Source organism: Nicotiana tabacum, chromosome 3 (genome assembly GCF_000715075.1).
Source record: "Nicotiana tabacum cultivar K326 chromosome 3, ASM71507v2, whole genome shotgun sequence".
Classification (NCBI taxonomy): domain Eukaryota; kingdom Viridiplantae; phylum Streptophyta; class Magnoliopsida; order Solanales; family Solanaceae; genus Nicotiana; species Nicotiana tabacum.
In genome coordinates this window covers 16,262,335-16,276,477 of record NC_134082.1, presented here as the reverse complement: position 1 = coordinate 16,276,477, position 14,143 = coordinate 16,262,335, and the positions used below count along the sequence as shown (strand labels likewise).

The 14,143-nt window shown below is 33.9% G+C and overlaps 1 protein-coding gene across 1 annotated transcript; it reads right to left on the bottom strand.

Moving 5' to 3' along the window:
* Positions 1-2,802: 2,802 nt before the first annotated feature.
* Positions 2,803-4,520, bottom strand: LOC107789797 (3-ketoacyl-CoA synthase 12-like). The gene has a single exon (XM_016611665.2). The coding sequence runs from the start codon at positions 4,432-4,434 to the stop codon at positions 3,034-3,036; it is 1,401 nt and encodes a 466-aa protein (XP_016467151.1). The 5' UTR covers positions 4,435-4,520; the 3' UTR covers positions 2,803-3,033.
* Positions 4,521-14,143: the final 9,623 nt, after the last annotated feature.

The window sequence follows — 14,143 nt, the reverse complement described above, 5'->3', positions numbered from 1 at the left end:
AGGAGAAACAGATGATAGCTAAAGAAATTTATTGGTGCTCAGTGTTTATATATAACAAGTAAATGAATACTATAAAACATTTATTTTAGGGAAATTTTCACATACGAACAATTGACATCTCTGTTTTTCAATTTTATAGCTCATATTTCAATTTACAACTAACTAGCCCAAAAATAATATGCTAAGATTCAACGTCCAACTCCAATAGGTTCTCAAAATTACTATTTAATTTTTAAAAAAGATTGCTCAAGCTTTTAAGTTAATTTTCGAATCAGTAACTGTAACTCAAATATTAGTTCAACAAACCAAATCCATTTGAGTGGTGAAAATTAGATTTTTAACAAGCTTAAATATGTGGGTTTAGATTCCGAATTTGATTTTGTGAGAAATTTGGAGTGAGTATTATCTAGAATTGTTAGAAATAGTATAAGGAGGTTGTATATAAAATTTGAAGTCATTTAATGAAGATTTGGACTGATTTTGAACAAGAATTGCAACCGAAAATCATGGAAGAGGTTCGTCTATAGACGTTTGTATAAAGGTATATAAAAGTGTATAATAGTGTATAAGATGTGTTTATAAACTCATATACACTATTATACAAGATTATACACAATTATACAAAAAACTGACTTCGTCTTCTTCCTTGCGTTTTTTCTGAAATTTAACTCAAATCTTGCTTAAATCTACTCCAAATCACTTCAAATTTAAATTTTGAACTCCTTTTGATATTTTCAATCAATTGGAACAACACTCAATCCAAAAAACTAACAAACTAAAAAATAAACTTATTTTTGAAAGCAAAAGCTTTGAATGACTTTCAATGGTGGAATGATGAATCTTTAATTTTCTTACATTACAACCAGGTGACACAGGGGAGGAGCAGTAATGGCAGACGGCCCCTTGAAGCATATGTAGAAGATGTGAGAAGAAAAGAGAGTGAAAGCAATGGTTGTGAGAACATAGATTTAACTTCATAGCTTTTAGAAGCAATAGTTGTAAGAAAATAGATTTTGAATTTGTTAGTGCTTTCAAAATATGTACAATATGGGCTAGGTCGGGTAAATCTTAAAAATATGGACTATTTTTTGTTATGGTGTGAAGTCAGGTGTATTTTCTTGTAATTCTATCTTTTTTTTAAACTCTGTATCGAGTCAAACTACCTCATATAAATTGAAACGGAGGGAGTAGTACTGATGGTTTAAAAAATAATAATATATCTTGTATGTAAACTGAAAATAGAGGGGGAAGAGAAAAGTAACAGTAACCTGACTAGTCGGAAAATATTTGGCATTCAGTATGATCATCATATTAAATAATATAATCATAAATATAGTAACTTAAATGCAGAATACATATAATGTAATGATGTTTAAGTGAATAAAGGTTTACTTCCTTCCTTTCAATATAGATGACACATTTCATTTATCAAGAGTCTCGTGAAGTTTGATCAACATTTTAAAATATATTTTGTTACTTATGGTATTTTTGTATAGTTTTTGTATATCTTAATTTTAATTTTAAAATAATAAGTTGAACTAATTTAATTTAGCTTTAAAGTTTAGTCAAACTGACTCTCGATGAATGAAATGTGTCATCTAAATTGAAATAGAGGAGGTATAAAATAAAGAAAGAATTACAAGAAAATACACTTGGCTTCACACCATAACAAAAAATGGCTCATATTTTTAAGTTTTACCCAATCTAGCCCATATTGTACATATTTTGAAAGCACTAGCAAATTTGAAATTTGTTTTCTTACAATCATTGCTTCTAAAAACTATGGAGTTAAATCTATGTTCTCACAAACATTGCTTTCACTCTCTTTTCTTCTCACATCTTCTACATATGCTTCAAGAGCAGTCCGTCATTACTACTTCTCCCATATGTCACCTGGTGGTAACGTAAGAAAATTGAAGATTCAACATTCCACCATTGAAGGTCATTCAAAGCTTGGCTTTGAAAAATAAGATTTTTTAAGTTTGTTAGTTGTTTGGATTGAGTGTTGTTCCAATTGATTGAAAATATCAAAAGGAGTTCAAAATTTAAATTTGAACTGATTTGGAGTAGATTTGAGCAAGATTTGAGTTAAATTTCAGAAAAAACGCAAGGAAGAAGACGAAGTCAGTTTTTGTATAATCTTGTATAATAGTGTATATGAGTGTATAAACACATCTTATACACTATTATACACTTTTATACAGCTTTATACAAGCGTCTGTGGACGAACTTCTTTCACGATTTTTAGTTGCAACTCTTGTTCAAAATTAGTCCAAATCTCCATTAAATGACTTCAAATTTTATATACAACCTCCTTCTATTATTTCTAACAATTCTAGATAATACCCACTCCAAATTTCTCACAAATCAAATTCGGAATCTAAACTCATATATTTAAGCTTGTTAAAAATCTAATTTTCACTATCCAAATGGATTTGGTTTGTTGAACTAATATTTGGGTTACAGTTACTGATTCGAAAATTAACTTAAAAGCTTGAGAAATCTTTTTTAAAAATTAAATAGTAATTTTGAGAACCTATTGGAGTTGCATGTTGAATCTTAACCTATTATTTTTGGGCTAGCTGGTTGTAAATTGAAATATGAGCTATAAAATTGAAAAGTAGAGATCCCAGTTGTTCTTATGTGAAATTTTTCCAATAAATTATTGGTTCGTCTCAATTCAATGGTTTTGGCTTAAATTTTATATAGTATATGTTTAAAAAACTCACTGGATAATTACAGATTTTGAGCTTGATAAATTAGATATGATTTGAATCAGAGCCCTTAAAGTTCAAATAATAAAAAAGTGAAAGAATGATAAATTAGTCAAACATAAAAACAACACACTTTACATTTCATCAGAGAAGGATTCTTGTTGAACAAAGAATCCACCAATGAAATAACTATACATGAACATTTTCAATTTACATACATGAAATATTTTTTTTTTTTAAAAAGTACTAATAAATTAAAATCCCACACCAGAAACCTAAAAAAATTGAACTATAATTAAATTAAAGTAAATCCTTTAGATCAAGGGATGACATAGTCATCTGGAACATAAAAGGTACTAGGATCTTCATTCTGAATCCACCCAAATTTTTCCAAGAAAGGATTTGCTAGAGTTTTTGGTGGATAATTATCAATGCAATCTTCCCACACATTTCCATCACCCAAATCTCTAACAACTTCCCACAAACAACTATTGCATTTAAAACCTGCTCCAAAACTAATCATAAAAACATTGTCACCTTTCTTTAACCTTTTTTTAGCCTCCATATAACCAAGAACATACCAAAGACTACTAGCAGAAGTGTTACCAAATCTATGCAATGTCATTCTTGCTGGCTCCAAATCATATTCACTTAGATTCAAATTTGCACCTATTCCATCAATCACTGCTTTTCCTCCAGTATGAAGGCAAAAATGATCCACACCTGTCTTGAAATTGATAACGGGACGAGGTCCAAATTTACCCTTGTACTTCTGGTTGAATTTCCTCAGAGTAGAGATAATTGCAAATCGAAGAAGCTCTCGAATTGGAAGTATTTTTGGGGCAATTTCTTTCAAATTATCAACAAAAGCCCTTGTTGCAGCTTTGGGGAGAGTTTTATCAAGATGAAACCCTATCCTACCTTGATCATCCTCCTTTTGTATGCAACAATTATAAGATTCATCTTTTGCACCATGTTGTGTCCTAACTAGGCATTTTAACTTGAACATGGTTTTGTTTTTTAAAGACAATTTATTTGTCAAAAGTATTGCACACCCTCCTGACCTAAACAAACAATTAGAAAGAATCATAGATCTATCATTTCCAGAATACCAATTTGGACTTAAAGATTCAGATGTCACCACTAGGGCAAGTTTATTCTTTTGAATCTTGAAAATGTTTTGTACGATATTTATCGATATAGGGCTTGCACTACACCCCATTCCAGTGAGATTATATACCTTGATATCTTCCCTCATATTGTAGTGATTGATAATTCGAGCAGATAGCGAAGGCATAGTTGCAAGCATTGAGATATTCACCACTAATACATCAATTTCTGAAGGGAGAATTTTTGTCCTCTTCAAAATCTTGTCAATACTATCATGGAAGAATTCTTCCATTTCTGAAATTCCATCATCATAAGTAGGACACTCTTCACGACCATAAAAGACCATTCTTGGTGCATATGTTTGTTCGCCTATGCCAGAGCTCACAATGGCTTTTAGAATAAACTTGTACTCATTTAGGCCAAGATTCTTGTTTCTCCTAATCACTTCTCCACAAAATCTTGTGCTAAGCATTCGATCATCGGTTGGTTTGTAGCATTGGTAGTCCAAAATGTAGCAATGTTGGTGCCTCTTTTGATCTATAATCTTCCATATCGTGAAGAATAAACAAAAGATTGGGAGGCTATACAACAAAATGGAATTAAAATCCATGAGAACGAGAAGAGGAGGGGAAAAGATTAAATGTTAGAGAGAGATGGAGAGAAAAGAGTATGGGAATGTTTATAAGTTGTCCAATTATGTTTGTTATGGGGAATTATAAACTTCTAATTATATAAAGGAGTGTCCAAGCAGAGGCGATATCAATATTTCAAACTTATGGTTTCGAAATTCTAATATTTTAAGTTATTGAAATTTGAATTAATTATTTATACATATACAATTAATTTTATTAAGACAATTATAGGGTTAGAATTAAAGTTACTGGGATCAGCCGCTCTCATCCCTCTAGGTCGGCCCCAGTGTCCAAGATCCACATGTGACAAACTATAAGGCTTTTTGACATATATAACTTCTTTTTCCTTCTCTCAACTCCCAATAACTGATGGGTGACGGTGGCTGCTTTTTTGTTAGTAACGATCTTTATTACAATAAGCAGCAGTACTCTCACTTTATGTATGAAGAGGAAATATTTGTGTGAAGTTTCTTTATTAGTTCCCAACATTTTCTTACTTAATTAAAGAACCACAAATTATCGAAAAAATTTTAAAAGTATCCCGTGAAATTGGTTTTCTTCTGAGGGTCATTTAAACTTTTTTCTTTTCTTTTCTCATTTTAATCAATCAGTTTCCTTCTCTGTATAAGTGCACTGATATTAATGTTGGTGTCCTGCTAGTAACTTTATGTAGCGGTTTGATTCGTCTACTTTTAGGAAATGCAAGGCGTGGTAGATGACAGTCTGTTAAGGATAAATTTATGAAGACAACCAATGGCGGGTTAACTCAATGGGTCGTAATATGGAGGGTGCGATGAGGTGGTTGAGATCCATCAAATTTAAAGCAAGTGTCGCGAATTTGAGTCAATCTTACAGTAGGGAGTGTTTTATTAATAGGCCTACCCGGTAAATTAGGCCCTGTTATTTTTATTAAAATTAGGATATCTGAACTTAAAACATACTTGATTATTGTAATATTATCTCTAAATCTGAATTCCAAAATAAATTTGGCCATGAATTCCAAAATAAATTTTCAAATTTGGAATTTCACTAAAATTTGAATTGAAGATAAAGTTGTGTTTGGTTATAATTTTTGCAATATATTTGAATGTCTTTTTTTTTTTTGGCAAAATCATAAAATATGATTCATACCCCATAACTTGTAAAAAATATCAAAACCGTCCCAATTTAATTATACTACTTGAAATAAATAATCAACCATGCTATTGTTTAGCAACATGGTAGTCGTCACAAGAAAAGGGTTCATTATCTGCTGCAGTAACTTCATATGATAATCGAAGGGATACACGTGGGTAGTTGTAGGTTAATAATTGATGGGGTTATTTTATAAATTTTAAAAGTATAGAGTAAATTTGTAAAATTAAAAACTAGTGAAAATGCATTTTGAATTGAAAAACTGGTAAATGCATTTTCAATTGAAGAACTATTTTTTCAAATTTGAAAATACATTTTCAAGTGAAATTGAAAAATTGGTAAGATATGGATAACCAAACATTGTTTTCAAATTTTTTCTTGGAAAAAAGCCAAAATTTTGTACGTCCAAACGGCCTCTTAGTAAGTAAGCCGGTTTGCTTTTATCCATCTTTATTTGAAACTAGAAAATATATAGAATCTAAACTAATGTGTAACAAGTAAATAATATATCAACAAAATTTTGATAAATCTCAATTCATTATATTTTGTTGAGAAAAATTGTTCATTTGATGATGCATTTTTTACAAGCCAGTGGTGGTGATAGTTGGTGATCAGCAAATTTCGAATAGTGAACAGTTCCAATTAAAAAAAATTAACGCACGATTGGAAAAGCAAAAAAATTTAGTGTGGAATATTTTACAATAATTTTCAAAAACTTGTCACCATAGAACATCGAAAAAGAAGCAAAGATATAAATATTTGAATTAGAAAGAATTGCTCTCAAGAATCAAGCCCAAAAATAATTTCAAAGTTCAATTCGAACAGAAAAGGTTTTACTCCTTATAGTGACGTTTATCAATCTGAAAGTATGCAAAAACTACTCAAAAATAAAAAAAAAAAGAAAAAAAAAAAGACTTTTTATATTGTTTCTCAAGGCATAATAGCCCTTGAGAACTCTTCAGGTACCCTCCGAAGCTCAGTGCGTCCCATTGAGCTCGAAGCATTGGTCTAGTGAACCGCGCCAGTCATCGGTATGGTGTACTGCGCACTACACGTTTGGTAGAGCGGCCATAACTTTGTGAAGAACAGTCCAACTGATGAATCATTTGGCCTTATAAAAGTTGACCTTATGAAAGTTGAACTTAGGATCTACAATATTGATTCAGAAAGTATGAGCAAATCCCTCGTCTATATCTATCTATTCTATATATATCTATCTATATCTATGTCATTATTTATAGATTAGTTTGTAGCATTGGTAATCCAAAATGTAGCAATTTTGGTGCCTCTTTTGATCTATAATCTTCCATATCATGAAGAATAAACAAAAGATTGGGAGGCTATACAACAAAATAGAATTAAACCCCATGAGAACGAGAAGAGGAGGGGAAAAGATTAAATGTCAGAGAGCGATGGAGAGAAAAGAGTTATGGGAATGTTTATAAGTTGTCCAATTATGTTTGTTATGGGAAATTATAAACTACTAATATAAAGGAGTGTCCAAACAGGGAAGCAAGGATTTCAAATTTATGAGTTCGAAATTTTAATCATTTTAAGTAATTGAGTTTTAAATTAATTATTTATATATATTCATTTGATTTTCTTAAAACAAATACAGAATTCGAATCAAAATTACCGAGGTCAGTCGAACTCGCTTCCGGTACTCTAGCTCCGCCCATGTGTCCGAGATCTGACAAACTATAGGCCTATTTGACATATATATACCCTCTTTTTCCTTCTCTCAACTCCCAATAACTGATCGCGCGGTGACGGTGGCTGCTTTTTTATTACTAGTAACAATCTTTATTACAATAAGCAGCAGTACTCTCACTTTAGGTATGAAGAGGAAATATTTTTCTAAAGTGTCTTAATAAGTTCCCAACTTTTTCTTGCATAATTAAAGAACTACAAATTACCGATATCTTTTTAAAAGTATCCCGTGAAATTGGTTTTCTTCCGAGGGTCATTTAAACTTTTTTCTTTTATTTTCTTTTCTCATTTTAATCAATCAGTCTCCTTCCTCTGTATAAGTGCATTGATATTAATGTTGGTGTCCTGCAAGTAAGAGTTAAGATCGAAAAAATCAGGTGTCATGCGGAAATTAGTAACGCAAATTTTGAACTCCAATAATCAGACAATAAAAGAGAAATATACCAAAAGAGACACAAACATTTAACGTGGTTCGTTCAATTGACCTACGTCCACGGCTGGAGATGAGCAATCCACTATATAAAAAGAGAGTACAAAATATCGAAAAACGAAGAGGCAAACACAACTAACACACTAACACTTGTCCCGTAAAGTTCTCCCCCTAAACACGATTCTCAACCCCATATGGCTACATTGTGGCTGCTAAATAAGAAGGTAGGATCCTCAATTTATAGAAGTCCAAACATTTTCCTACAAGAAAAAGGACTAGCCAAATATGAGAGATTTATAATTTACTTTTACAAAAAGGAAAATCCAATTATAGTAAATATGTTGTCTTTCCTTCAAGAAATAGAAGAACCAAATATGGTAAGAAAATCAGGACAACACCTAACAATTCTCCCCCTTGGCCTGAATTTTCTAACAAAATAAATTTTATCCACCTTCTTCACATAGTCTTCAACAGGTCGCATCTCAAAATATCCAGCACAAAGTTTGTCTCAACGTGCGTATCACTCCGGTCAAATTTCTCAGACAAAAATCACGATTAATATAAAATAGATTGCGATTAAAACTGAACTCGCTAAGATGAACCTGTCTTGAACCTCGCTCTGATACCAATTGTTAGATAAAGCTCTCTTACCTTTCGGCAATTTCACTAACTCATATGTGCCATTCTCATGCAGTGACTTCATCTCATCTTCCATGGCTTTGATCCACTGATCTTTGTGAGTATCTTGCATGGCTTCATTATAATTCTCATGTCAGTCAAATGTACATACTTATCAGCAGGATAACGCATTGATTTTTGCGTCTCCCTTGTACATCTTCTAAGAGAGGTTTCAGAAGCATTCGAAGTAGTTACCTGAGCAGGAATTAGTTGCTGATCAACCACAACTTCATCAAATGGAGCATCCTGGTAAACTAAACTCTATCTGGGACATCACCATCCAAAGCAACAGCAGGAGACAAATTGATCAAATAGGCAACAGTGTTAAGTGCTTCCGCCCAAAATGTATTTGGAAGTTTAGCTTCTGAAAGCAAGAATCTAACTCGCTCAACTAGAGTTCTATTCATCCTCTCTGCCAAACCATGCAATTGAGGAGGTCTTGGGTGGAGTTTTCTGATGAGGAATTCTTTGTTCCTTGCAATAGTTATCAAAGGGGCCACTATATTCACCACCATTGTCAATGCGAACACATTTTAATTTCTTCCTCGTCTGTCTCTCAGCTAAGGCCTGAAATTCCTTAAACACGCCAAGTGCTTGATCTTTAGATTTAAAAGGATATACCCAGAGCTTCGAGAATGATCATCAATGAAGGTCACAAAGTAAAGTGCACCACCTTTTGACTTTACTTTAAAAAGATCACACAAGTCAGAGTGTACTAGCTCTAATAAATAGAGTTTTCTTGAGAGAGAATGGCTATGAAAGGAAACCCTTTTCTGTTTGCTAGCTAAACAATGGATACACCTTTTCAGCTTTGCTTATTTCACTCCAGGAAGCAAACTTTTCTTAGCCAAACACGCAATGTCCCTCTCACTCATATGACTCAATCTTCTATGCCACAATTCTGATAAAGTGTCACTTTCCACAAATTTATGGAGTAATTAAGAATAGAGCCCTATGTCACATATAAATGACCATACTTGACTCCTCGAGCCACTACTAATGAGCCCTTGATGAGCTTCCATTGACCATTAAAGAGGGTATTATGGTAACCTTCATCATCTAATCTTCTTGCGGAGATCAAATTGAAATAAAGTTTGGAGCATGCTTGACATCTTGAAGAACTAACGTTGAACCATTATTAGTTTTAAAACAAATTGTGCCAACACCAAACACCTTAACTTCACTGGAGTTGCACATCTTTAACACTCTAGAATCAACATGAATATAATATGAGCAAAAGTCTTTTCTTGGTGTAACATGTGAGGTAGCTCCAGAATCTATTATCCAGCTCGTCTCATGGGATACCAAATTGATGACGTTTTCATCATAAGCAAAAAGAAGGTCATCTCGAACAATAGCAGCAACATTGTTCTCGTTAGTTTCAACTTTCTTTCCTTCTCGAGTGTCTTGCTTGAACTTGTGGCAAAACTTTTTGATGTGTCCTTTCTTTAAACGGTGGATGCATGTAATATTATGGTATTTGGACCTTGACTTACTTCTACTTTTACCTCTATTCCTCGAGCCTCTTGTTCTATCTCTCCCGGTCTTCTATAACCTAGATATTTGCTTGTGAGGACGAACCCTGAGATTTTCTCCTTACTTTCTCATTTAACACACCACTCTTGGCATATTCCATTATCACCTTATCTCCAGGAGTTGAATTTGTCGATGAAACAGAAAGAGTTTCCTAAGAGTATGGTAGTATTAAGAAGCCAAAGTCCTTGTATCTCGTCATCAAAATTAACTCCCATTCCAGACAGCTGATCGAGGACGCTCTAAAAATCATTTATGTGATCAAGGATAGAGTTGACTTCCTTGTATTTAAAGGTCATCAATTACTTTAGCAGGAACAACTTGTTGTTCCCAATTTTTTGAAGCATAAAGAGTCTCCAGCTTTTCTCACAATGATCTCGCATGTGTCTCATTTACAATATGGTTGTGAACATTTTAACCAAATTTCACTAAACCCTCTTAAATAAATAAAAAGATTTAGTAAAGCTCAAAAGGGTTTTTAATTAAAAAGTGACAAAATTGTGTGTTCAAAAGGATTAACTCAGAGTCGCCACCTGACATTTGATTTCGGTGTGTCAGGTCACCATTTTTTCAAAAGTAATACTTTTCCTTTCAAAACACTTTGAACTCTAAAACTAAGTCTACACCAGAGATTTGGGTAAGGGGTTCATTTGACTCGGGGAGAAGGTATTAGGCACTCCCCGAGTCCCGTGAAGGTCACGGTTGCGTACTCGATCTAGTTGGCTTTTAAAATGTTCGAATTGAGGTAGAAAACACAGAAAAAAGAAAATAAACACACAAGAGGCTCGAGGTCGTCCCCACCTAAATAAAAGAAACTTAAAAGAAGAAAAATTAAAGTCCTAAATTATCCTACGCTACTTCTTCTACTATGTTCACCACGGCCTCCAATTACATTCACTTCGGGGCATACCCCTGAAATAAAATATATACAAATCCCTCGGGGCATTCCCCGGATAAACGTAACTTCAGAAACGACCTATTGCCTCAAAACTAATAAAAATCCTAAGGCTTGCCTACCCAAGTGTGGTCGGCCTAAAACATGCTCCTAGCGAGTGATGTACTAATAAAATTAATAGATAATATATAAATAAACAAAAGAGAACTAGATAAGATGAAAATTCAACTCATGCTCAAATTCAACTGATTCTATTCAAACTAAACCCACGTCCCATCTTGTGCAATTCCAATATTTATACCAAAGTCTCCATTTTTAACATACTAATTATTGATAATAGTGATATAAGCACGCAAACGCAAAGATCAAGCGATATTCACATTTAAAATTTCAACAGGCAATAATAATCTAAATGAATTAGGGGTACGATGAGAAATGGACCTTAAGGCTTGAATCGCCAAAACTCATCGGACGAACAAGACCTCTTGGACCCAACTCGAAATCTCGGAAAATACAAGATCGTCAGAACTGTAATTAGCACCAATGGAGGTCATTGGAAATGACATTCTCCAGCCAGCCAAGTGAATAACGATATCCAGTTTATATCCCACAAACAAGGATCTAACAATAGCAAACGGTAGCAGCGGTGAATCCGAATCCGACCAAGTGACTCAAACATATTCCATTAGATGAAATCAAATTCAAAGAAGAAGTGAAAACACATTTTTATATAGATCTTCTGGTCTCTTTTTGTTTTGAAACGTAATTACAAACTAATAGATCGTATCAGAGATACTATTTATTACATGTATTTTTTCTGAAACCTTCAAGAAAACGGAGAAGGAAAATCTCTCAAAAACTCAGATTATTTCATCACTAATCTCTCCTTCTCGCTACTGTTGCTGTTCCGTGAATGGGTGTGAGTCGCCGCTACTGGTTTTCACGAGTTTAGGTGACGGGTGGTTGGTGTGACGATTTTCCGGCGGGTTTTGGTCCTTGGTTGACAGAAGCAGAGGTCGTTGGTTCTGAGTTGGAGGCGTCGAGAATGGTGGCGTTGGGGTACACGGCTGAAGCCTAGAGATGACGAAGCAAAAGGGGTCGTTTGGTTGCTGCTGTGAGAGCCGACAGCGACAAAGGAGATTGGGGGGCCGTTTGGAGGATTGTCGCTGGAGTTTTCTAAGAGTGGAGAAGGAGATCGGCGCTGCTGCTTCTTTCTTCTCTTAGCTTAGGAATTCAAGGAATTTGCTTATATTTTTTGCTCATGTCTCTGTTGCGGCCGATTTTGGGGTCCTCTTAGGTCTTAGCTAGGACTAGGGTTTTTTTGATATTTTTTTCTTGTATATTATCTCAAATGGGTTGGGTGTCTAGGTTTGGGATTTTGAGTTAATGGACTAAGGGATTGGTTTAATTGGGCTACAAGCAAGACTAAATTGGTCCAAAAACTAATTCTATTCTCTCCTTCTTTTGTATATAATAATAATAGAGCAAACAAGATAACTATTAAAAATACTACTTAATCTTACTTAAGAAAATAACTATTAAATTAATACTAATCGTTTAAAACAAACCTATTTTTTGGTATTTTTTCAAGATTAAAAATGACTACAAAACCTTAATGAAACCATTTTTGTAATTTTCATTTATGTGATAAAAAATATCGTAAAAGAGTCAAAATTAGTTGAAATAACTATATTAGGCCTAAACTAAGTATTTAAGTGCTAAAATATGTAAAATCTTGGGGAGGGTCAAAAATCACATGTCTACAGCTGCCCCTCTTTGACTGGAAATACAAAGTATTTTCAGACAAAGAACGACTAGACAGGTTTTTTGACCCGACTCTTATTTAGAAAGGCCAAAAACTAAGAGAAAGGAAGAGAATGTGACCGAGCCCTGGTATCTGAGCTGCCTACATATCCTTGGCTATAAAGGAATCAGGCCACGTAGAGTTCAGAAGTAAGAATAGTGGTGGAGTATAACGAGGTGGAGAGCCGATTGAGGTGCCGTTGAGGTTCCGGTCCGCGGTTCCTTGTTCTTCAGGCGGGCTCCTGATGCTTCTTGAATTGCGAATTGAAGTAACTCTAAAATGAATTCCTTCACTCTCCAGGTAGGTGCATGATTACCAAAAACTTGAATTGCATTCCCTCGTTATCCAGGTGGGCTCCTGATTGCTAAAACTTGAATTGTATTCCCTCGTTATCCAGGTGGGCACCTGATTGCTAAAACTTGAATTGTATTCCCTCGTTATCCAGGTGGGCGCCTGATATTACAATAAAACAGACAAAACAAAAGAAATTTTTCTACCCCAGTTTGGGATCTGGGCATATTTGTGAGTGTTAATCGGATCATGTACCAACAGAGCTCTAAGAATTTAAAAGCTAAATCCCATTATCCAGGAGCGCCCTGAAAACTTCAAATTAAATCTCATATTAAGAGTGATAACTTTAAAGCTAAATTATATTTTCTAAAGGGAGAACTTATGCTAAAACTTAAACTAAATCCCATTATCCTGGAGGGTCCTGAAAACTTTAAATTAAATCCCATTATCCAAGAGGGCCCTGAAAATTTTATATTAAATACCATTACCCATGAGGGTCCTGAAAATTTAAAACTAAATCTCATTATCTAGGAGGGTCCTGAAAACTATTAAAATTAAATCTCATTATCCATGAGGGTCCTGAAAACTCAAAAACTAAATCCCATTATCTAGGAGGGTCCTGAAATCTTTTAAAATTGAAACCATTATCCAGGAGGGTCCTAAAAATTTAAAACTAAATCCCATTATCCAGGAGGGTCCTGAAAACTTTAAATTAAATCTCATTATCCAGGAGGGTCCTGAAAGCTTTTAAAATTGAATCCCATTATCCAGGAGGGTCCTGAAAATTTAAAAACTAAATCCTATTATTCAGGAGGGTTCTGAAAACTTTTAAAATTAAATCTCATTTTCCAGGAGGGTCCTGAAAATTCAAAAACTAAATCCTATTATCCAGGAGGGTCCTGAAAGCTTTTAAAATTGAACCCATTATCCAGGAGGGTCCTGAAAATTCAAAAACTAAATCTCATTATCCAGGAGTGTCCTGAAAGCTTTTAAAAGTGAACCCATTATCCAGGAGGGTCCTGAAAATTTAAAACTAAATCCCTTTATCCATGAGAGTCGTGAAAACTTTAAATTAAATCCCATTATCCAGGAGGGTCCTAAAAGCTTTTAAAATTGAATCCCATTATCCATGAGGGTCCTGAAAATTTAAAAACTGAATCCCATTATCCAGGAGGGTCTTGAAAACTTTTTAAAATTAAATCCCATTTTCCA